General features: G+C 46.8%; 1 protein-coding gene and 1 long non-coding RNA gene across 2 annotated transcripts in view; one reads left to right on the top strand and one right to left on the bottom strand.

Moving 5' to 3' along the window:
* The first annotated feature begins 2,378 nt into the window (after nucleotides 1–2,378).
* On the top strand, nucleotides 2,379–4,773 carry LOC143887356 (uncharacterized). The gene is made up of 3 exons (XM_077391456.1): nucleotides 2,379–3,431; nucleotides 3,516–3,958; nucleotides 4,048–4,773. The coding sequence occupies exons 1-3, from the start codon at nucleotides 2,453–2,455 to the stop codon at nucleotides 4,510–4,512; spliced, it is 1,887 nt and encodes a 628-aa protein (XP_077247571.1). The 5' UTR covers nucleotides 2,379–2,452; the 3' UTR covers nucleotides 4,513–4,773.
* A 9,883-nt stretch (nucleotides 4,774–14,656) lies between these two features.
* LOC143888222 (uncharacterized) overlaps nucleotides 14,657–24,237 on the bottom strand; it is a 37,213-nt gene continuing 27,632 nt past the window's right edge. The window contains exon 5 of the long non-coding RNA XR_013254507.1: nucleotides 14,657–15,001. This is a non-coding gene — a long non-coding RNA (uncharacterized LOC143888222). The remainder of the gene's footprint in view (nucleotides 15,002–24,237) is intronic.

Genomic DNA, 24,237 nt, shown 5'->3' with positions numbered 1-24,237 from the left:
GATATCACTTCCCTAAATTTTATTGATAAGAAAAAAATAGTTACTAGAGGGAGACAAAAAACCTTGCCTTTAACCCATCAAGATATAAAAAGAAAACAAGCAATATTTATCTAGTGTGAATCTAAAGAATAGACTTTGGACGAGAGCAACACCGTTTAAGCAAACTGCACCAATGTTGGTCTCCCAAGTACGATTGGTCAAGCTGTCGGCAATAAGATTACCTTCCTTAGTAATAATGAAAGGGCGCTGATATCCACCCCCCCCCCCCCCGCGCGGCTGGCTAACGTTTTCCCACTGTTAGACCAAAAATCGGTAACAGGTACAGCAGTGGCGTAAGAGCTGAGAGCGAGCGACGAGGGAGGTTGAGTATGAGTCCTGCGGTGAGTGCTTAGTCCTGCACAAGGCAAGCGAGGTCAGAAGACCAGACCGGGTTTTACTCCGGACAGGCCCTTCGACACTCAAGTCAGTATGAGCAGGAGTGAAGGGGAGATGTCTTAAGAGTTTAGGGAGAGAAGGGATTTTCGCATTACCCATCAGTCTGAGCTTTAGTCCCCTATTTATAGGGAAAATCTGTTGAGGTGTCCTGGACAGGTGTCCAGGACAGGTGGCGGCCTGTGAGAGGCTGGATCTCACCTACTCTGAACAGGTGGCAGCCTGTGAGAGGCTGAGTCTCACCTACTCTGGGACAGGTGGCAGCCTGTGAGAGGCTGGGTCTCACCTACTTTGGGACAGGTGGCAGCCTGTGAGAGGCTGGATCTCACCTACTCTGAACAGGTGGCAGCCTGTGAGAGGCTGAGTCTCACCTACTCTGGGACAGGTGGCAGCCTGTGAGAGGCTGAGTCTCACCTACTCTGGGACAGGTGGCAGCCTGTGAGAGGCTGGTGTTTTCACACCCCATCAGTTGCCCCCCAGTTTTCCAAGTCATTGAAGGACTTGGGAAAGTGTGATCACTCGTTTTTCTGGATGGGGAGACGTTGTTCGGGGGTGAATCGAAGAATTTAGCACGGAGTCCGGAGTTCGCAGTCCGGATTTCGGAGTTCGGAGTTCGCAGTCCGGCGTCCGGAGTACGGCTTCAACCGGACTGGCTTCTGGCGCATCACAGAGTCAAATATCCAGTCCGGAGTTCGCAGTCCGGAGTCCGGAGTTGGGAGTTCGCAGTCCGGAGTACGGCTTCAACCGGACTGGCTCCTAATGCTTCACAGAGTCAAATATCCAGTCCGGAGTTCGCAGTCCGGAGTCCGGAGTTGGGAGTTCGCAGTCCGGAGTACGGCTTCAACCGGACTGGCTCCTAATGCTTCACAGAGTCAAATATCCAGTCCGGAGTTCGCAGTCCGGAGTCCGGAGTTGGGAGTTCGCAGTCCGGAGTACGGCTTCAACCGGACTGGCTCCTAATGCTTCACAGAGTCAAATATCCAGTCCGGAGTTCGCAGTCCGGAGTCCGGAGTTGGGAGTTCGCAGTCCGGAGTACGGCTTCAACCGGACTGGCTCCTAATGCTTCACAGAGTCAAATATCCAGTCCGGAGTTCGCAGTCCGGAGTCCGGAGTTGGGAGTTCGCAGTCCGGAGTCCGGAGTTGGGAGTTCGCAGTCCGGAGTACGGCTTCAACCGGACTGGCTCCTAATGCTTCGCAGAACGCGTTATATTCAGTACGGTTTTTTCCGGACTGAATTTTGTCTTCTAGCGGCCAGTCCGGTGCGGACCGGACTGATTTTTGTCGTCTTGTGAGAACGCGTTATATCCAGTACGGTTTTTTCCGGACTGAATTTTGTCCTCTAGCGGCCAGTCCGGTGCGGACCGGACTGATTTTTGTCGTCTTGTGAGAACGCGTTATATCCAGTACGGTTTTTTCCGGACTGAATTTTGTCTTCTAGCGGCCAGTTCGGTGCGGACCGGACTGATTTTTGTCGTCTTGTGAGAACGCGTTATATCCAGTACGGTTTTTTCCGGACTGAATTTTGTCTTCTAGCGGCCAGTCCGGTGCGGACCGGACTGATTTTTGTCGTCTTGTGAGAACGCGTTATATCCAGTACGGTTTTTTCCGGACTGAATGCCGAGTGCGGAGTGCGGAGTGCGGAGTGCGGAGTGCGGAGTGCGGAGATCCACCTTTGGGACGTGAATGTTTACGCGCGTGCTTGATCGTATTGATGGTGGGAGAATGTGTCCGTCATAAATAGGGGACACGTGGCGCAATCCGGATGGCCTCGAGATGCGTGCATCGCATTTATTACCCCACCGCCTCCGAAAAACTATATAAGGAGGTTTACCCCCCTTCACTTTTTACTTTTTACCTTTCATCTTTTTTCTCTTCTTGCTCTGGGAGTCTCCACTTCTCAGTTCGCAGCTCGCAGTCCGCAGATCGCAGATCGCAGTTCGCAGCCCGTAGCTCGCAGTCGCGTTCCAAGATCTTTTAAGAGCTCCACTCACCGGTATTCCTCTCAGCCCTTCCTTTTACTATGTCTGATAGTACTTCCGATTCCGAGTCCGGTACGGGGTCCTCCACTAGCAGTATTTCGGAGTTTAGGATGCCTCAGGAGCCTTTTTTGGCTAGTCCGTCTGATAGGATAGACCTTGTAGATAGTGACGACGGAGGGGATAGGGATGAAGTGATCTTAGATCTGAATGCCACTCCACCCTTGACTGGCAGTCTCCCGCGAGCAGGAGGGAGTGTTGAGAGCGACGTTGCTGAAGCGTCCACAACATTCCTTCCTGGCCGGGCCGTGGAGGTGATCGCTAGAGCGCGGATGGATGCCGATCCAAAATACAACTTGCGAGCTCTAGTCGAGGAGAACTACCTCACCAGATCTATGCTGGGAGACATCAGGGATAAATACTGTGTGCCCCCGAGATTTGAGCTGAGGGCAGCTATAGAGGGAGACAGAGCCTGCAACGAGAGCCAGGATCTCTGTATTTATGAGGAGTCACTGAGGGCAGGACTCCGATTTCCGTTGCACCCCTTTTTCTCAGCGGTGCTGCGATACTACGGACTAGCCCCGGCCCAGGTAGCTCCGAACTCATGGAGATTATTAGTTGGGTTTTTATACCTCGTCCACGGTCGGTTAGAGAGGAGCGTGACTTTGTCACTGTTCCGTGCTTGTGCACACCTGAAGAAGCATAAAGAAGGGGGCTGGATCTACATTAGCCAGCGCCCTGAACGGAAGATAATCACTGGCATTCCTTCGTCGATTCACTCGTGGAAGAACAGATTCTTCTATGTTGTGGATCAGGAGGCCAGTGAGCCCTGGTCTGTCCCTCTAGTGTGGGACACTCCAGATACCTCAAAACTGAGTCGAAAGCCGCTCCTCGAAGGTGAGGACAGTATAACATTCGCCTTGATGCGGAAGGAGATTGAGCAATCGGGCCTCATCCGTTGTAAGGAGTTTTCTGAAGAGGCGATTCTGGTCGGGCTGGGCGTGAGTGCCGCGACTCCAGAACGTATGTAGCTAGACTTGTCTATGCAATCTGTTTATTTTTTTTATATACTTGCTTCTGACCGTTGGCTGCTCATTTGTCTTGCAGAGATGAAGAAACAATCAACCGTCGAGAAAATCAGGCAGGGAGCTCAACCGCGGGCACAAGAAGGTGCTCAACAGGCGCAGCAGGAGCGCCAGAAGAGAAAAGCGACTGTGCTGGGGAGTCCGGCCCCGTCACAGGGCATTCCTCCCCCATCCCAGAGGCCCAAGACTAAGGTGAAGCTAGTAGGCCCCTTTGCTCAGGGCGGTGGCTCTTCTAAGTCCGGTGGTGCTTCTACCGGAGCCGGTTCTGGGGCTCGCCCTCCTGCGGGGATTAGTGAGCAAGTCTTTCGACCCAATTGGGCCGTTCTGAAGGATGACACTGCCTTAGGCGAGAGCCGGGTAGCAGCAGAGCTTATGAGCAAGTGTTTGCTGCAGAAGGACAAGCAACAGGTCCTTTACGAGCCGCCAGCTACAGGAGAGGAGGCTGTGTTGTCCTCCGCTTACCAGGTAAGGAAGTAGTGCTTCGATTTGCTAACTTTCTGCCCATTTCTTCCTTTCACCATACTGATGCCTGTTTCTTTCTGTTCTTTCTTCAGATCTTGCTATACTATAATGACCTCAAGGAGAAGAGTAAGAGCTTCTCCCAAGCCATTACTTCATCTGAAGAGGTGAACGGAAAGTTGGCCGCTGAGGTGCAGGAGCTTCAAACGAGCATTGGGCGAATAGAGGAGGAGAAGAAGTTGTTAAAAGAAGATCTGGCCGCAGAGAAGAGGAAACTGGCCAAGGCTGCTGAAGCCATGGAGGCTCAAAGAGGAAGGGCCACTGACAGGCAGGAGAAGGCAGTAAAAGAGGCCACAGAGGCAAAGGAGGCTGAACTTTTCAGCCTGTCGAGCGAGGCTTACAGTCTTGGATACTACGACTGCCTCCAGGAGCTCCAGGCCTGCAATCCAAATCTATTGATGCAGAACATGACTCTCCCTGCCAGGCCGAAGATTACTGATGAGGAGCCAGATACTCCTGCTGATACTCCTGCTGACATCACCTCTCTTCCAGATGCTTAGATTTTTATTTTTTTGTTTTGTCTTTGTTTTGACCTCTTTTTGTAATGGTCCTTGAGACCCTACAGCTTTTACCAGCATGTTTAAAGTGAATTTTGTAATGGCCCTCGAGGCCCCACATATTCTGATCAATGAAATTTGTCTGTCTCTGATACTTCTCAGCTGAGTGATTTGCTTGACTTTGTCTTTTTATTTTGATAACCTGTGAGTGAGGCCGTTGATGGTCGAATTGCGACGAACTGGTCTTTTAACAAGTACCCAAGTTTTGTGAACTGGGTTTCCAGTGAGTACCCAAGTTTTGTGAACTGGGTTTCCAGTGCGTACCCAAGTTTAAGAACTGGGTTTCCAGTGCGTACCCAAGTTTAAGAACTGGGTTTCCAATGAGTACCCAAGTTTTGTGAACTGGGTTTCCAGTGCGTACCCAAGTTTAAGAACTGGGCTTCCAATGAGTACCCAAGTTTTGTGAACTGGGTTTCCAGTGCGTACCCAAGTTTTGTGAACTGGGTTTCCAGTGCGTACCCAAGTTTAAGAACCGGGTTTCCAGTGAGTACCCAAGTTTTGTGAACTGGGTTTCCAGTGCGTACCCAAGTTTTGTGAACTGGGTTTCCAGTGCGTACCCAAGTTTAAGAACTGGGTTTCCAGTGCGTACCCAAGTTTAAGAACTGGGTTTCCAGATATAAAAATGACACTGAATTTGCAAGAAGATTATTTATTCATAACAACAAATATACAAATTTACAAGATCACCTTTTCACGCCGGATAATTCGACTACTGATAATATTTCCTGAGGTTTTTGGAGTTCCATGCATGAGGTAATAGGTGCTCCTCCAGTGTCTCTAGCCTGTAGCTTCCTGGCCGGATAACTTCCTTCACTCGATAGGGTCCCTCCCAAGTTGGGGAAAGTTTCCCTACTTTCGTCGGCTGGGAGACGGCTGCCTTTCTCAGGACCAGATCCCCTGTCCTGAATTCTCTGGGGCGGATTTTGGAGTCGTGATAATTCGACACCTTCTGCTTATAAGCGGCGACCCGGATTCGAGATTCCTCCCGGATTTCTTCTAATAAGTCGAGGTTGGCGCGGAGTCCGTCGCTGTTCAGTTGCTCATGGAAACTGATGACTCTGGGAGATGGGGTGCCTATATCAACAGGTATCACGGCTTCAGTTCCAAAAGAGAGGTTGAATGGTGATTCACCAGTCGTCGTGCGAGGAGTGGTGCGGTAAGCCCACAGAACATGGTAGAGCTCATCTGCCCATCGGCCAGCCTTTTCATCCAGCCTTTTCTTTATCCCTTGAAGCAAGATCCTATTGGTTACTTCCGTTTGCCCATTGGTCTGGGGGTGAGCAACCGAAGTGAATCTCTGTTCAATCTTTAGGTCAGAGCAGAACTTCCGAAAGTTCCGGCAGTCGAACTGTTTGCCGTTATCTGTGATTAAGGCACGGGGAATCCCAAATCTGCAGACCACTGCCTTCCAGAAGAAATTCTGTATATTCTGCTCAGTGATCTGGGCTAGAGGTTCTGCCTCCACCCACTTGGTGAAGTAGTCGATTGCCACTACTACGAATATGCGCTTTCCGGAAGCCGGTGGAAAAGGACCAAGAATGTCCATCCCCCATACTGCAAAAGGGAGTGGACTGATAATTGGGGCCATCGCCACAGCAGGCTGGTGGATGGTGGGGGAGAATTTCTGGCACCTCTCGCACTTTTTAACCAGATTCAGCGCGTCTTGTCGTATGGTGGGCCAATACAATCCTCTGAGGAGTACCTTGATCGCCAGGGCTTTGCCCCCCAGATGTTCTCCACAGATTCCTTCATGAGTCTCTTGCAATGCGTACGCGGCGTTACTTGGTCCCAGACACTTCAGGTACGGGAGAGTGTAGGACCTTTTATACAAAATGTCACCGCTGAGGGAGAATCGGGCGGCTCTCTGTATCACCTTACGGGCTTCCTTCTTATCTTCGGGAAGTTTTGCGTCCCGTAAGTAATGAATGATCTCATCCATCCAGCACGGCTCGTTCTCCACCTGCATTATATCTGCGGCTTCCCTTTCGATGCTAGATCTTTGTAGAAATTCCATACGTATGCTTCCAAGAGTGGTGTATCCAGAAGCAGCCAGCTTCGACAGTACATCTGCTTTGGCATTTTCTGTCCGCGGTATTCTGATGACCTCGAAACTGGCAAACCGGCTGGAGAGTTGATGAACCTTAGCAAGATACTTAACCATACGCTCATCTCGGGCTTCGTAGACCCCTTGGATCTGATTTGCTACCAGCTGTGAGTCGCAGTATGCTTTTAATTTCCGGGCGCCGGTCTGAATTGCTAGGTTCATTCCGGCAAGGAGGGCTTCATATTCTGCCTCATTGTTGGACGCACGGAATCCGAATCTCAGAGCATAATCCGCAGTGAACTCCTCAGGCCCAGTGAGGATGAGGCCTGCTCCACAGCCGTTTTTATTTGAAGAACCGTCGACATATACTTCCCAAGTTGGTGTGCTGGTCATGGAGTCCTGCTCTGCCAGGGGTTGCAAGATTTCTGTCTGAGTTTCTGCTATGCATTCGTCAGGAACCGCTTTCTCTGCAACTGGGAGTTGTACCGTTTCAGGGTCGGCGACTTGCTGGGGGATGGTGCACTCCGCTACGAAATCTGCCAGTACTTGGGCCTTGATGGCTGGCCTTGGAGCGTACTGGATGTCGAACTCGCTCAGCTCTACGGCCCATTTCACAAGTCGTCCGGAGATATCTGGTCGATGGAGTACTTGCCGGAGCGGCTGGTCAGTCAAGACCTTTACAGTATGAGCTTGAAAGTACGGTCTTAATTTTCTTGCAGCCATTACCAGTGCGTAAGCCAATTTCTCGACCCGCTGGTACCTTGTTTCTGCGTCGTGAAGAACCTTGCTGACATAATAGATTGGTTTTTGCTGGCGGTGCTCCTCGCGGACGAGGACAGCTGCCAGTGCCGTGGAGCTAACGGAGAGATATAGAAATAATTCCTCACCTGGCTCCGGCTTTGTTAATAATGGCGGGGAGGACAGATACCTTTTCAGCTCGTCGAAGGCAATCTGGCATTCTTCCGTCCAGGGCGCAGTTTTGAGGCCCTTAACCGCACTGAAAAAAGGCAGGCATCTCTCCGCCGATTTGGAGATGAAGCGACCCAGCGCCGCTATCATTCCCGTGAGCCGCTGAACTTCTCTGATGGTTCTTGGGGCGGTAAGCTCTACCACAGCTCTGATCTTCTCGGGATTTGCTTCTATCCCTCGCTGACTCACCATGAATCCCAAGAACTTCCCCGAACTGACACCAAAGGTGCACTTGGTGGGGTTGAGTTTCATGTTGTGCTTCTTGAGGACCTGAAATGTTTCTCTGAGATCAGACACGTGGTCCTGTGCGCTTCGACTTTTGACCAGCATATCATCCACATACACTTCCATATTTCGGCCGATCTGGTTCTGAAAAAGTCTGTTCACCAGCCTTTGATAAGTAGCTCCGGCGTTTTTGAGGCCGAAGGGCATGACTCGGTAGCAATAAGTCCCTTGATCTGTGACGAATGAGGTCTTTGGTATATCCGATTCGTACATCCTGATCTGGTTATATCCGGAGAAGGCGTCCATGAAGCTCAACAGTTCATGACCCGCTGTGGCGTCGATGAGCTGATCGATCTTCGGGAGCGGATAACTGTCCTTGGGACAAGCCTTATTCAGATCAGTAAAATCGACGCAGGTTCTCCACTTTCCATTAGTCTTCTTGACTAGGACTACATTTGCTAGCCAGTCCGGATATCGAATCTCGCGAATGAAGTCAGCCTTCAGAAGCCTCTCCACTTCTTCTTTTATTGCCTGTCGCCTTTCAAAGGCAAAGTGTCTCCTTTTCTGTTTCACCGGTCTGCAGGTTGAATCGACACCAAGCCTATGAGTGCTGATCTCTGGATCGATGCCGGGCATATCGGCAGGAACCCATGCAAAGACATCTGCATTGCCCTGGAGAAACTCGGTGAGTTGATGTTGAATGCTACTACTAAGGGAGGAACCGATCAGAGCGACTTTCTCACCGTCCTCCGGGCACAGTGGGATGGAGAGTAGGTCCTCAGCGGGTTGAGTACCCCTGAGTTCGTCCCTTACATCAAGCAGTTCGATTGGCAGTGATTCCACTGTGTTTTTTCCTTTCAGTGCCATTGCATAGCACTCCCTTGATTGAGGCTGATCTCCGCGAACTTCCCCCACACCATTAGGGGTTATGAATTTCATTTTTTGGTGGTAGGCTGAGGCGACTGCTCGGATCAGATTCTGGCCAGGCCGTCCCAAGATAGCATTATAGACCGAGGTGGCCTTCACTACCAGGAAGTTAACCATGGCGAATGCTTGACGAGGTGGGTCTCCGACAAGAACGGGGAGCTCAATCTGCCCTACCACTTTTACGACCTCTCCGGAGAAGCCGAACAAATCTGAGTTCGCCGGCCTTAGACGGTCGTCGCCTATCATCATTTTCTCGAAGGCATGGTAGTATAGAATATCCGCTGAGCTCCCGTTGTCCACAAGAATTTTCTTTACCTCCCAGTTGGCAACGAGCATGGTTAACACCAATGCATCGTCGTGGGGCAAAATAAGGCTGTCCAGATCTGCGTCTGAGAAGGAGATCTCATTCTCCGTTCTTGACTTTTTGCTGGTTGTGTGAACGGTGTTAACTTGCCGTGCATATGCTTTTCGAGCAGCAGAGGAGGTGCCCCCGGCGGCTGGTCCGCCCATGATTGTATTGATAACCCCCCTTGGTTGAGATCGGGGTGCCTCAGGCTGCGCGTCGGTGACCTGAGAAGTCTTATCCTGAGGAGGGGGCTGCGGTGATCTTCGAGGGCTACGGCCCTGGGGACTCTTTCCTTTGCGCCCTTGGGTGCGGCCGTCATTCTGGATGTATTTTTTCAAATAACCCCGGCTGATCAGCTGCTCAATTTCTCCCTTGAGCTGCCAGCAATCCTCTGTGTCATGGCCGTGGTCCTTGTGGAACCGACAGTACTTTGAAGGATCTCTTCTGTTTCCTTTGGAGATCATTCTGGGCGGCCACTTCACAAACTCCTCCTCACTGATCGCTGCCAGTATGTGCTTTCTAGAGGTATTGAGAGGTGTGAAGTTCTCTTCTCTTCTCTGAGGGGGTGGAGACTTCTCTTTCCTGGGAGGTTTATCCTCCCTACGCTGTTTAGGCAGATTCTTCTCTTCAGAGGTTATCCTCCGGTTTGAATTAAGAGCTGCCAGTGTTTCTTCCACTGTTATGTACTCTTCTGCCCCGGCCATGAGATCCGCCAGTGAGTGCGGATTTTGCCGAGCCACCGCTCGACGGAAATCATCAGATCTTGCACCGGTGAGGAGTGCGTTCATAGCCGCTAAGGGATCTAAATTGGGCACCTGTAGTGCCTCCCTGTTGAAGCGGCGGACGAACACCTTCAGGGGCTCATTGTCTTCCTGTCGCAAGGCCATCAGGGAAGCTGTTGTTTTCTTTGGCCTGCGGCTGCTCATGAAGTGGCGGACGAGGTCCTCTCCAAAATCGTCGAAATTGTTGATGGAGTTTGGTTTGATCCTGGAGTACCAGTCTCTTGCCGCGCCAGTGAGCGTCGTTGGGAAGGCTCTGCAGATGAAGCCGTCGGAGGCGCCCTGGAGGAGCATCATTGTTCTAAATGTTTCCAGATGATCCACGGGATCGGTAGTGCCGTCGTACTGAGGGACGGCAGGCATCTTAAATCCTCTGGGTGCTGGAGCACTCAGGACATCCTTAGTGAATGGCGTTCTGCTTGAGAACGCTCTAGAGGCGGGCCGGCTCTGATCCTTCGCCAATTCCTCTATCCGGTGGTTCATCTCCTCCATTCTCTGTAGCAGCGGATCCGTTCTGCGGTCTGGGGACCTGATTCTTCCCACAAATGGGCTTGCCGCAGAACCGGACTGACTTTCCGGACTCCTACGACGAGGTCGAGATTTCGCCGGTGGCAAACGATCTTCGTGAGGCCGGCGCCTCTGCGTGGAGCGAGACCGCGATCTTTCGCGGTGATGAGGTTCTGTCTGGGCGTGCCTCACTATGGGGCGATAAACTTGTCTAGCGGAGTGATGAGTTCTGCCCTCCCCGTGACGTGATGACTCTCCCCTGTGGACTCCTTGGGCAGATCGCGGGGCCTCTGGAGGAGGTGGAGGGGGTGCTTGAAGTAGTTGTTGGTACTGACCAACAAGGGCCGTCATCTGCTGGAAGAGGGCTTGGACTTGCTCCGAGGTGGGCACGGGATTGTGATGCTCCGAGCGAGAAAGGCTTTGGTCGGCAGAAGCTGCCACTACCATCGAGGCGATTCGACCACTCCGGGTCCTGCGAGGTAGCGCGGCTTGGTCGTTCTGCGCAGAAGCTAATCGCGCACTCTTGCGCCCTGCCATTTTGTAAGTGAGATGTAAGAACAGCTTTTAGTTCTTGGTCCCACGGATGGCGCCAATCTGTTAGACCAAAAATCGGTAACAGGTACAGCAGTGGCGTAAGAGCTGAGAGCGAGCGACGAGGGAGGTTGAGTATGAGTCCTGCGGTGAGTGCTTAGTCCTGCACAAGGCAAGCGAGGTCAGAAGACCAGACCGGGTTTTACTCCGGACAGGCCCTTCGACACTCAAGTCAGTATGAGCAGGAGTGAAGGGGAGATGTCTTAAGAGTTTAGGGAGAGAAGGGATTTTCGCATTACCCATCAGTCTGAGCTTTAGTCCCCTATTTATAGGGAAAATCTGTTGAGGTGTCCTGGACAGGTGTCCAGGACAGGTGGCGGCCTGTGAGAGGCTGGATCTCACCTACTCTGAACAGGTGGCAGCCTGTGAGAGGCTGAGTCTCACCTACTCTGGGACAGGTGGCAGCCTGTGAGAGGCTGGGTCTCACCTACTTTGGGACAGGTGGCAGCCTGTGAGAGGCTGGATCTCACCTACTCTGAACAGGTGGCAGCCTGTGAGAGGCTGAGTCTCACCTACTCTGGGACAGGTGGCAGCCTGTGAGAGGCTGAGTCTCACCTACTCTGGGACAGGTGGCAGCCTGTGAGAGGCTGGTGTTTTCACACCCCATCACCCACCATTTGACCTCTCTCTCTCTCTCTCTCTACACACACAACCAGAACAGTTGGTGGGCCCAACCGAAACTGTTGGTGGAATGGTGGGCCTATCTTTGAACAACGTAGGCCCTGCCCATACCACACCATAGGATAATCCAAACCGTCCATTTGATGGGCCATAAACGTAAATAGGTTGCATCCCAAAATATTATTTCCATAGGCTGATCCTAGCCTCCGATCTAAATAGAAACTACATCTTATGCAACCTCTATAGATTGTAGGGTTGTGATCATCCTACGGAAATGATTTTTGGGGCACAACCTATTTACATTGTGGCCCATCAAATGAACGGCTCTGATCTGGACGGTACACTTCATTTTCAAAAATATGGGTGGGGCCTAAATTGGTACGAACCACACCATAGGATGATCCAAACCATGGACAGCTTGGATCATCCTATGTTGTGGACGGTACGCTTCAATTTGAAAAATATCAGTGGAGCCTACGATTGGGCCTTAATGTTAGTGTACGACCAACTCCATAGGATTATCCAAACCATGGACGGCTTGGATCATCCTATGTTGTGGACGGGCCTTAATGTTACTGTACGACCCCGGGATGATCCAAACCATTCATTTGATGGGCCAACCCTTTTGGGGGCACAACCCATTTACATTATGGCCCATCAAATGGACGGCTCGGATCATCCTATGGTCTAGACTGTACACTTCATTTTCAAAAATATAGGTGTGGCCTAAATTGAGCCTTAATGTTATTGTATGAACCACACCATAGGATGATCTAAACCATGGACGGTCTGGATCATCCTATGTTGTGGACAGTACACTTCAATTTGAAAAAATATCAGTGGCGCCTACGATTGGACCTTAATGTTACTGTACGACCAACTCCATAGGATTATCCAAACCATGGACGGCTTGGATCGTCCTATGATGTGGACGGGCCTTAATGTTACTTTACGACCAACTCCATAGAATGATCCAAACCATTCATTTGATGGGCCACAATGTAAATAGGTTGTGCCCCAAAAATCATTTCCATAGGATGATCACAACCCTACAATCTATAGAGGTTGCATAAGATGTATTTTCTATTTAGATCGGAGGGCTAGGATCAGCCTATGGATAGGATATTTTAGGACGCAACCTATTTACGTTTATGGCCCATCAAATGGACGGTTTGGATTATCCTATGGTGTGGTATGGGCGGGGCCTACGTTGTTTAAAGATGGGCCCACCATTCCACCAACCGTTTCTGTTGGGCCCACCACTGTTGCTATTGTGTGTGTGTGGAGAGAGAGAGAGAGGTCAAATGGTAGGAAAGTGACATATACGTTAAATCCTAACGTTTAACGTTAGCCAGCTGGGGGGGGTTGAATATCAACGCCCTAATGAAATACATAGTAGATATTATATTTCTTATTTCTTTTAGAATATAGTGAATGTGCCATGGTGTTTTATTTTTGCCTTTGATGATGTTGTTAAGAGCGAGACTATAAGATTCAATCCAAATTCTATTAATCTCTAAAGCAGCACTGTAGTGAAGACCGACTCTCAAACTTGTCTCTAAAGCAGCACAAGGAATATGCACCAGTTTACAAGGATGTGGAACTAATATGGTTTTAAAAGGTCTCAAGGGAATTAAAGGTTGTGGAATTGATATTGGAATCTATTACATTGAGTTGTGATAGTGTTTACTGAGATCTAAGTTTTAAGGCGGAAGTGTTTGAAACACAAGCTGGAAAAGTGGGTCTTAGGAAATCAAAGGAAATTGGTCTTTTAGGCCAAGTGTGAATGTTGGAATTTATGGCATTTTTGTGGCCTTGCACGACCATTTTATTGCCAATAATCTAATTTCCTCTTATAGTACTCTAATGCACAACATGTGTTAGATGGAGTCTTAGAAAATCCTCTTAGCCGATTTGGATCTATATTTCCATGGTGAGTGGGGTGTCAGGAATATGTATTGGCCTAATTAATGCCGGGACAAGACCACAGAATACATCGGGCAGTGGTGATAGGACCATGGGATCTGCCGATGGAATTAAGCCATGAATGTGGTACTTGGAATGTTCCACTAAGGTCTATCTAGAGAGATCGGCTCCCAAAGACTGGTGGCCTTATGTATTTGAGGAAAAACGTGAATCGTGTGTTGGTATGTCTCACACTGGAAAGTACTCATTCACCACGTGCGGAAATATACACAAGTGTGAGGTATCATAAAGTAATTGGGTGGAATTGGTCTAATGTACACTTTTTAGGACTATGTTGAATTACGTGCACTGTAATACAATAGTGTGTACTCAGCACGCTTAACTAGTGTACAACATGTGTTGGATGGAATCTTAGAAAATCCTCTTAGCAAGTTTGGGCCTATATTTCCACGATGAGCGGGGTTTCAGGAATGTGCATTGATCTAATTGATGCCGAAACAACACCACAGAATACATCATGCAATGATGATAGGAGCATGGGATATGTCGATGGAATTAAGCCATGAACGTGGTACTTTGTATGTTCCACTGGCGTATGTCTGGAGGAATCGGCTCCTGAAGACTGGTGCCCGATGTGTTTGAGTAAACACGTGGATCATGTGTTGGTGTCTCACACTGGGAAGTACTAATTCACAACATGTGGAAATATTCACATGTGGGAGGGATCAGAAAGGAATTCGATGGAATTGGGCTAATGTATGTTTTTTTCGAAATACGTTGAATTACGTGCACTGTATTACGATAGTGTGTCCATAGTACACTTAACTAGAGAAGCCTTTGTGGTGAACTCTTTGATATGGGACATAAGGCACTACACGGGACAAAGTGATGAATGCCCATGCTGGGACTCATTGCAATGTGTTGATCAAAGTTGAGGAATTAGTTGTTGAATTCCCAATTAAGTTATATTTAATCATATTTAATTTGAGTGTGTTTAGAGGCCTCAACAGAAACATGAAAATTGGCTATCAAGTCGAGGAACACTTTGAATTGAGGGAATCCGGAAATATATTGATATATTGAAAAAATGAAAAAATCTCATGTTTAGACTCGATTCAAAGTGGGGGTTTAATAGATGTAATTGATTGGGAAATCATCTAAGGGTTATGCACACTCGCTTTATTACAATTACCGATTGATAATGGTTATACTGGTAAATTATGTGACTGGTGATGGGTTGACCAATTTGCCCCTCACAAATTGAGAATTTACCAAGGAGACCTAACCATAGGTTTAGGGTTTTAGTGAAGCATATAAAAGCCATGAGATTCCACTCCCTGGCAACTGTTCAAAAATTTACAATCTCAGGAATTTGGAGATTGGAAGAGAGCACCATCGGACTCACGGTTGAACATGGAGGAGCTCAAAAGTGGTCGGCATTTTGATTTCTACATGTTGGCGATTTGGTAACTCCAAAATCTATCAACCGATTTTCCACTGCACATGCGAATTGAGGTACGCTTCTCACTTTCAAATTAATTAACAATAGCAATATGTGATACATATCACAATACTTCTATTTGGATGTGTAAATGTTTGAACTACAATAAAAGAGGGGATCAATTTGCAAATTTAACAAGATTCGATCAAGCAAAACAACAAGGCATCAAGAAACACCAGCTTAGAACGTCAAGCCATCAAACAAAACTATTTGCAATGTGCCTAAATAACAATCCCACAGTTATCATATGTCAATTGTACTAGTTGTGACATGCAAAGGCCATCAAATCTCCTCAATGTGCACAAATGATATGAAAGGTCACAGCATAAACAAGAAGTTGACGATAACTATATCAAAACATCAACTAGCAGCGTGGCCAAGGCTGTTGGAAATATGTCACTTTTCAAGTCTCTTGTAGAGCATAAAACAAAAGAAACACTTCAGAATTTATTATGCCTATGCAAATGACGAAACACCAAGGCCCCCTGCTCCTCTTGGATTTCGACAACCGACTGTGAGTCCAAAAACTAATTATTGGACTCAAAAGTACCTTTAATTTTGGGTCCACTAATCAGTTTTGGACTCAATTGGTTCTCAAAACAAAACAGAACAAAAAAACACAAACAAAACCAGACGTAAAGCAAACTGTAAGGAGCAAGTTTTTAACCTTTCCTTTAACCATTGAATCATCAAACCCAATATATTATGGAGAGAAGAATGAAAACAACAAGTAGTCAGGTCTGTTTAAAGTTCCCAATTTGAAGTTGGCATCTCTTTATCTGTGGAATCTTATTAGGAAAGGAAGAGATATTTGAAGGCTGCTGATATTCACACTAACATATTATGATAATGTCACTAATTAATATGTTTTTACAGCACTACTCCACTCTTTCTGCAACATGAACAGTTGGTGGGCCTAACAACTAATTTATTGAAGTTAAGGGTGTCAATTTTGGCTCGGGCTCGGAAGCTCGCTCGAGCTCGGCTCGAATCCTTAACGAGCCGAGCCGAGCCAGCTCGCCAGGCTCGGCTCGTTAAGAATTTAATATATTTAAATATATATATTATATATTAATATATACACTAAAAGGGTTGTCTAGGGAGTGAAAGAGGGAGGCAAAATATGTCACTTCATTTTTGGAGCCCCATTTGTTACTTGGACCACGCCAAAAAAGTAGTCAAATTACACTAGATAGGGCTGTCCAGGGAAGATGAGGGGTGTGAACTTAATATAACCTGAGCTTTGTAAGGTCGCGAGCCTGACCGAGTCGAGCCGAGCCCGAGCCGAGCTTTTGAGCTTAACGAGCCAAGCCGAGCCTGGCCAAGCTCGGCTCGGCTCGGCTCGTTTACACCCCTAATTGAAGTCTTTGAACAAGGTAGGCCCCACCCATATTTTTCAAAATGAACTGTATGACCCACACCATAGGATGATCCAAACTGTGCATATGATGGGCCACAACGTAAATAGGTTGCGCCCCAAGATATCATTTCCATAGGATGATCCTAGCCCTCTGATCTTATCCGTGACTAAGGGAAAATATAGAGTGATATGCTAGTGTGGAAGGCTGGGATCATGCCCAGAAACTTTAGCTCTCTCTCCCCACAGCTGAGAGGGAACCAATCGAAACCCTACTCTATTCGAAATTTTTTTGAGGGATTTCTATTTATTTACTTTTCTTTTTCTCGATAAGTCTGCTTTGTATGTAATATTAGGGCTCGGAACCCTTTCCTAACGAACATATTCTACTATGTTCGAATTTTTTAGGGTGCTCTATTTATTTTCTTGATAATTCTGCATTGTATGTAAAATTAGGGCTCGAAAGATTTCCTAACGAACATATTCTTTTGGTTTTTGTTTCCCTCATCCCGAAGGCTCTTTTGGGTTCAATTGTTTATAAAGCATCACATTGGTTCCTTTCTTGTGGACCCGCTATACGTTTCAAAGGAGACCCGCTATACGAACCAATGGGATGCTTTATAAACCACTATAGCGCAGATAAGCTCCCTGCACTGCAGCGCATGAACGCTTTTCTCATTCTCCATATGACATTATAATCAAAGTATGAATAATTACGTGGTTCTTTAGCATCAGTGTTTATGGGAAAAGTTATTGTAGGGCAACATAATTTTGTTGGAAATTTGTTTCCATTTAGGTGGTCTATAATTGATACACCTAAGATTTGGGAAATCTTAAGACTTTTGTAAAGTTGGTTTTTAGCTGCTAAAGATAACTCTCATTAAGAATCCTAAATTGGAAAGTATGTTAGTGTAATTGGGAAACCAAATCATTCCCTCAAGCATATATACGGGTGCTGCTTAATGTGAGCAACCATTCGATTCTATTCCTTTAGAAACTTGGATTTGAGGTTTTCTCTGTCTGCTCCCGGATCTACCAAAGAACGGCCCATGATTCCATTGATCTGAGCATAAGGCTTGGATAGATCTGAAGATAACGTCAGAACCGAGTTTGTCGTGTTGGATCTCGTGCATCATCAATCGCTTCTAACTTATCATCATGGCCGGAGGTAATGATCCTTTTCCGCATAAAGTTAACTAAATATCTAACATTTGGTATCAGAGCAGACCTCTGATCCATGATGGTCGATCGTAGCATGATGCTTTGATCGAAGAATTAATATGCTATTTTCAATTTTATTTGGTATTTATCGTATGCTTTTGGTTGGATCTATGTATCAAGAGCCGAGAAACTCCATGTCATTTCGCCAGATTAGTGATTAACATCTTCGATTTGTGGATATGTGATTTAGGGTGGATAAATAAATACTTTAAATTCCAGAAAAGATTGAAAATACTAAAGGAACCAAAATAAGATTAGCGTTTTGGAGAGGTGGCCCACTACGGGTCGTCGGTATTTAGCGGTGTGGGTCCCGCTAGTTTGCCTTGAGGGAATCTTCTCATTGTCATCCGACAATGGCGTACGGTGTGAGAAGATTCCGGTCGGCGGCGAACGGCACCATGGCCGCAAAGCCCCAAGCTTTTGTTATCGTTTTGCTGATAATGAAGAAGAAAAGGGGGCAAGTAGTCCTTTTCTTATTCCTAAGGGCATTGAAGTAAAGTTACCTCTCTTGTTGCCTTTTTGCATTAAATGCAATCAATGCGTACGAGATTTTTTTCAAAGTTACCCAAAAAAAAAAGGCTATTGATTTCAACACACATAGATATTAATTTTTAAAGTATATGGTTTGACTTGTGATTTAAAGAATACATAGAGGGCAAGTTGGTAATCTCACCCTCGACAACCCACTTTAGCATTTAATGCCATCAAGTACGGTTGCTAGGAAATTTGATGAAACAGTGAGGGCAAGGTTGTAAGCTTGTCAATAGTTTAATTACCCTTCTGCCATGTTTCCTATTAACTTCATTGAAATGGATTTCTTGAAGCCCAAAATGATTTTTTGGGGCCAAGATCGATTTTTTTTAAAAGGATGTTAAATTCGATTCTAGGACCCGCTCAAGTAGACCATTGACTTGGATTCTCAGTTTTAGGCCAAATAAAGTACTCCATTGGTCAACCTTCAAGCTCAATGGTTAAGGTTTTATCATTATGGGCTTTGGTGTATAAAATTGTTTTGGGACCTTAAGGTTTGCAAAGCATATGTTTGGCAAGGCCCACTTACGGATTATGTTTTATTTTGATGTGAATATAGATATGCTTCTAAATGATTAGTATGGGATTATGGTTTGTTTTTATTATTGATTCTTATGAAATTGTAATTCTGATATCCATACTCTACGGTTAGTACCTCCCCTAAGGGACCCTTGTAAACTGGAATCGACCCACTGGCATACGGTTTTGGGCCGATGAGTCGATTTCAGTTTTCTTTATGTCATGTAAAGGAGGATGTCAAGATAACTTGAGAGTGGCCACATCATCTTGACTTGTATTGGCATTCAATGGTTAATTAAGACCATTGGTTGCACTCAACCACATCAAGAGAATTCCATGCGAGTGAATCAAATAAGGATTTATTCATTCTAATCAATCTAAGGCAAGAACATCCAATTGACTCGGGAGTAGCCACAGCATCCTGGGCCATGAGGTGGTTCTTGTGGTGTGGACCCCTATCCGAGAGAGGCGGGGGGACGGGCCCCCGCGCGAGTCTCAGGATCATCCACGTGAAGGAGAGCTCCGCCAAGGAACTCTCGAAAGAGTGCCCCTCACAGCATGAGCGGCGATGTAAAGTGAGGTACCTCTCGATTCGGGGACCAGCCCGGATTCGAGACGCACCTTGAACAAAAAAAGAGTCGTCATCCAAGGAAGTAGGCCCTGGATCCCATGCTGTGCTCTGTCGCAACAGATAACCAGAGATACAAAAGGTCCGTGCCTGATGACGAATGGGGAAGGGGTTAGGCGCCCCCAATTCGTCCAAGTGCAAGCACCTGGTCTCTTATGCCATTTATTATTAACTTTGAAGAGTTTTGGGCAAAAATCATGTGAAATGGGAACAATCATCCCCGAGAAAATGTCTATCTAAGCATGCATGACCCGGGGATGGGCAAAGAAAAAGAACATCCAAATCCTAACTCATCGCATCTAATCCTAACTCATCACATCTAAGAAAGCAATAAACAATCGCATGCATAGCTACAGCTAAGCAGATAATGACAGATATAATGAGATAAGGAAAGCAAATATCTAAGTTTAGACAGATAATCAAGCTAAGACGAATGAATAAACGCTATAGCTAAGCGATCAAAGCAGTAAAGTAAACACACTAGCATGCAAGCCTATGCAAGAGATAAGACTAAGAAAATGGCAATCGATCGCACGCTAGAAGAACAAACAAACTAGAATGCATGAGAAATCTAAGATAAGCACACAGCAAGCTAAAAGGTGTAAGAAAAGAAAGAAATCGAAAAATCAACGGCATGTGAGAACCAAAAAAAAATGCCAGGGGAAAGAAGATGGAACACACGATAGGCTCAGAGGGCGATTCAAAATGAATCAAGCCCGGCGATCCTAATCTGCTGAAGATCGAAAAAGTCTCGCGATCGTCATGACCTATCGTTGGGCTCAGCGAGGGCAATCCCTGTAAAGGGGCCACGCTACGTCATCACCTGTCCCAAAACCCGATAAAACGTCAGAAAACCGATGAAAACCGGAAAATCACGATGAAAACCGGAAATGGAATGAAAAGAGGGCTCCGAGTGACCTGGCAATCACCATCCTTGCCCAATTTTGCTTTTGTTTTGAAATGTTTGAAAATATTTATTAAAAAGGTTTGACTGAACTTGGGTGGACGAAAAGGTGAGAAATATTTGTAAAATGGTGATTTAAAAAGATGGTGTAAAAAGATGGTGAAAGGGTGACTGGACTCAGGATGCCAGCAGCACGCCTGAGCTGCCTACGTACCCCTCAACTAGGGATCAAGTCATCCGTAGTTCGGACCAGATTTTCCTAACTACACTCTAATGAGTCGAGATTTTTGAGATTTTTGATTTTTAAGATGTTTTTTTATGTTTTTGACACAAGAGGACAGAATCCTATCATCACAAGGGGAGGACAGACTCCTGATATCCCGCAAAGGTTGGACAGCATCCTATGCTTTGCGGGGGGAATGAACAGGATCACGACTCTGCAAGGGTTGGACAGCATCCTATACCTTGCAGGAACGGACAAAATCACATGACTTGATGAGGGGATGGACAGAATCCTAACCCCTATGATGATAGGATAAACTCCTGACAGACTGAAGGACTGACTCCTATGCTGAAAACTGACTCCGAAAGATGGGAGGACGGAACCCCAAACTTTATGAAGGGATAGGACAGAATCCTAAACCCTACAGGGGTAGGACAGACTCCTAAACCCTAGGATGGTAGGACTGACTCCTAAACTCTCTAGGACTGACTCTAAAGAAGAAGAAATCCGTTAACCGGCAAAAATTCTAAGGCAGGAAGGGAAGGGGCTGGCTCAAGATGCGTTCCGTCATAGCCGGGACCCGCCGAGACGACCTCTGAAATCGATGGACAATCTCTCAAAAACCTATAAGAAACCCTAAGATTTAAGGAAAATCCTAAAACTAAGAGGACCCTCGAAAGGGAAGGAAAGAGGAAGATTAGTGTGGGCTCCGAGTAGCCTCATCATAGCCTACGAGCTCGAAACTCAGAATGGGATTTTAACCACAAGCCCGGACTCTTCTCTTTGTCCACAATTGAGGTTCAATAAATGAGTCAAGGAACAAAATTCATTCCTAATCTTTTTTTTTTTGATACAAGGATTGAAGTTCCATAACAACCAAAGGTGAGGTAAGCACACAGGAACTCGGATCAGTAAGGGTATTCCATGGACCAAATGGAGTTCAATGAGTTCAAGTTACTAATTCACCAAGCATCCTAAGAGATTGAGATCTATCCATTATTATGGTCGGAGGGTTAGAAGGGAGTTAGATAAATCCTAAGACGGAGACCAAATGAGGGCTTGGAATGAGTATCGACACCAATGATGAGGGAAGTGAACTCACGCAAGGAGATAATGAATCAGGCTTCACAAAATTTGAAACAATAAATGAAACAGCATTAAACCCATCACAATCCCATTTGCAAGCTCCCAATATGACCCAATGGCATTGTTAGGATCCAATTACAGTTCACCAAAACAACCAAGCTAAACAAAACAAGAATCAACTTCGAACAATCACACATGCAATGCAACATTAGAAAGACAAAATAAATAAATAAATAAATAAACATAAAAATAAATAAATGGATGAGATATTTGAGTTACCTAAGCGAAGAGCAGATGGCGGACAACGAAATGGGGAGATGGGGCCTCGGTGGATGAAACGGGGTTGATCGGAGAGTGTTCGGAAAGCGGAGCTCGAGCTCTCCTTCGGAAAATGCTCTTTTTTTTTCTTTATTATTATATTTTTATTTTATTTTTTTATATAAAAAAAAAACGACGAGCCCCTCTTCTCTCCCTCTCTCTCTCTCTCTCTCTCTCTAAGAAAATTTTAGATTTTTAGGGTCTGGTGGATTTGCAGGGAGGGAGAGTCAGATGGTGGAGGTGGTTCTTCGGAGATGGGTTTAGGCCGGCGAGGGTGTGGTACCCTGATCCCGCGAGAGGGGCGTGGGGCGAGCCGCCGCGCTCTCTTCTCTTGGTCTCCCGTACCCACGCGATTGGCGTGTGCATTTAATTATTGATTTGAATTCGTCTTTCATGTGAACTTGGGATCACTAAGGCAATCCGAATTCCACACGAAAGAGACTGACAGAGTCGCCACCTAGATGTGGGATCTAGGACCCGAAATTAACCAGAAATCTAGACTCGCTACCTGGTTACGAGAATGGAAGGTATGGGGAGTTATCCGCCACATGCACCATTCCTGCCCGATAATCGGTCTTCGATTCCAAAAGCTAACTCTTTTAAATTTATTTTAAATGGCTCATTCAACTCTATGTTAATGTGCGAACTAAGTGACATGCATCCTATGATCTAATTTCAATGAGAATCCTAAATGTGTATCTTGATTTATTAATTTGTCTGGATTCAATCTAAGTGAAAGTTCTCCTAGAATTCTAATTTCATGGAAAGTCCTAAGTGATTTGATTAAGTATTTACAAGAAAATTAATATACAAAACACCACAATTTGTTTGTGGTGCCGACTCGCGGGTGGTATGCCATCAGACATCCAAGCTGCCTACGTACCCAAGCCTCACTGGGATCAGAGTCGACGTAGTTCGGTGCACCTAAGCTAAGCTACTTATGCCTAACTCAACTAGGACACCGACCTAGACGGGATTGACTGTTTCAACAGTTTTAGGAGAAGTTATTTAATTCAAGTTGAGGATTTTATTATCTTAGGATTTCATCTAAGATGCTATATGATTCTCATCTAAATGCAAATGGTCCCTTAGACTAATGCAGGTTTGCCTACATCCTAGTTTACTAGGCTTGTCCTAGGGAAAGATTGGGTGACTAGTGTAACTAGACCTATGGCACGGTTGCTATACATAGCAAACGTCCGTGATGAGGCTGGACTCCTAATTCTAGGACTCCCTAAAACTTAGGACACAACACGACACGACACCATTGTTCCTAAATTGGGCTCTAAGGGTTCTTACGACGGAAACCATAATCCAATGGTTCCGAGAGACACGAGATGAATCGAGATGATGAATAGTGTGAGGGAATGGGAAAGATAGAGAAAGGTGCGACTGAACTTGGGAGTGCCAAATTGCCTACGTACCCCGTGATGGGGATCAAGCCACACGTAGTTCCACCGGCGAGGTTGCTTGGATTTTGGAAGACAGAATTGGTATTTGTATCTGGAATCGGGTTTGCATTTGAGCATTGGACTTGAGATTCAGAAACATTGATCTAGCAATGGGATTTTGGAATTGGGAATTTGCATCAAAGAATTGAGCATATAGGAATCATCAAGGGTTTGAATTTTCGGAATTCAAAGTGGGCGGGCTTATGAGATTCGGCCAAATGGATTCAGACATGCGACTCGGATTGTGTTGGGATATTACTTGGTTGGATTGGGTTAATGGTTAGGGTCAAGTGAGTCGGGTCTAAGTTAGGAGCAAACCCGAGACTAGCCATGGTCTAACTAGGAGGAAGCAGGGTACAAACCAGGGTGCGGACCAGGGTGCACCAGGGTGCGAACCAGCAGGGAACCAGGGTGCGAACCAGCAGGGGAACCGGGGTGCAACCAGCAGGGAACCTGGGTGCAACCAGCAGCGAACCTGGGTGCGAACCAGCAGGGAACCAGGGTGCGAACCAGCAGGGGAACCAGGGTGCAACCAGGAGGGAACCTGGGTGCAACCAGCAGCGAACCTGGGTGCAACCAGGGTCTAACCAGAGTGCGAACCAGCAGGGAACCAGGGTGCGAACCAATATCGAACCAGGGTGCGAACCAGTAGGGAACCAGGGTGCAACCAGCAGGGAACCAGGGTGCGAACCAATATCGAACCAGGGTGCGAACCAGTAGGGAACCAGGGTGCAACCAGCAGGGAACCAGGGTGCAACCAGTAGGGAACCAGGGTGCAACCAGCAGGGGAACCAGGGTGCGAATCAGTAGGGAACCAGGGTGCAACCAGCATCGAACCTGGGTGCAACCAGCAGCGAACCTGGGTGCAACCAGGGTCTAACCAGAGGCTAACCAGGGGGAAAACGGACCCTACATGCTTCCTAACATGGTTTTTCTTTTAAAGTAAAAGATATGCATGAAAACAGACCCTACATAGAATTGAAATAAATGCCTA

Source organism: Tasmannia lanceolata, unplaced genomic scaffold (genome assembly GCF_043159265.1).
Source record: "Tasmannia lanceolata isolate RefF3 unplaced genomic scaffold, GAP_Taslan_0.1 ptg000012l, whole genome shotgun sequence".
NCBI lineage: Eukaryota > Viridiplantae > Streptophyta > Magnoliopsida > Canellales > Winteraceae > Tasmannia > Tasmannia lanceolata.
This window is presented reverse-complemented; position numbering and strand designations above follow the sequence as displayed.

Excerpts from the sequence above, each read along its gene's own strand:
- LOC143887356 (XM_077391456.1), top strand. The coding sequence starts at position 2,453 with ATGTCTGATAGTACTTCCGATTCCGAGTCCGGTACGGGGTCCTCCACT. Across the intron at positions 3,432-3,515 it reads GAGTGCCGCGACTCCAGAAC|AGATGAAGAAACAATCAACC; the intron begins GTATGTAGCTAG and ends TTTGTCTTGCAG. Across the intron at positions 3,959-4,047 it reads TGTTGTCCTCCGCTTACCAG|ATCTTGCTATACTATAATGA; the intron begins GTAAGGAAGTAG and ends TTCTTTCTTCAG.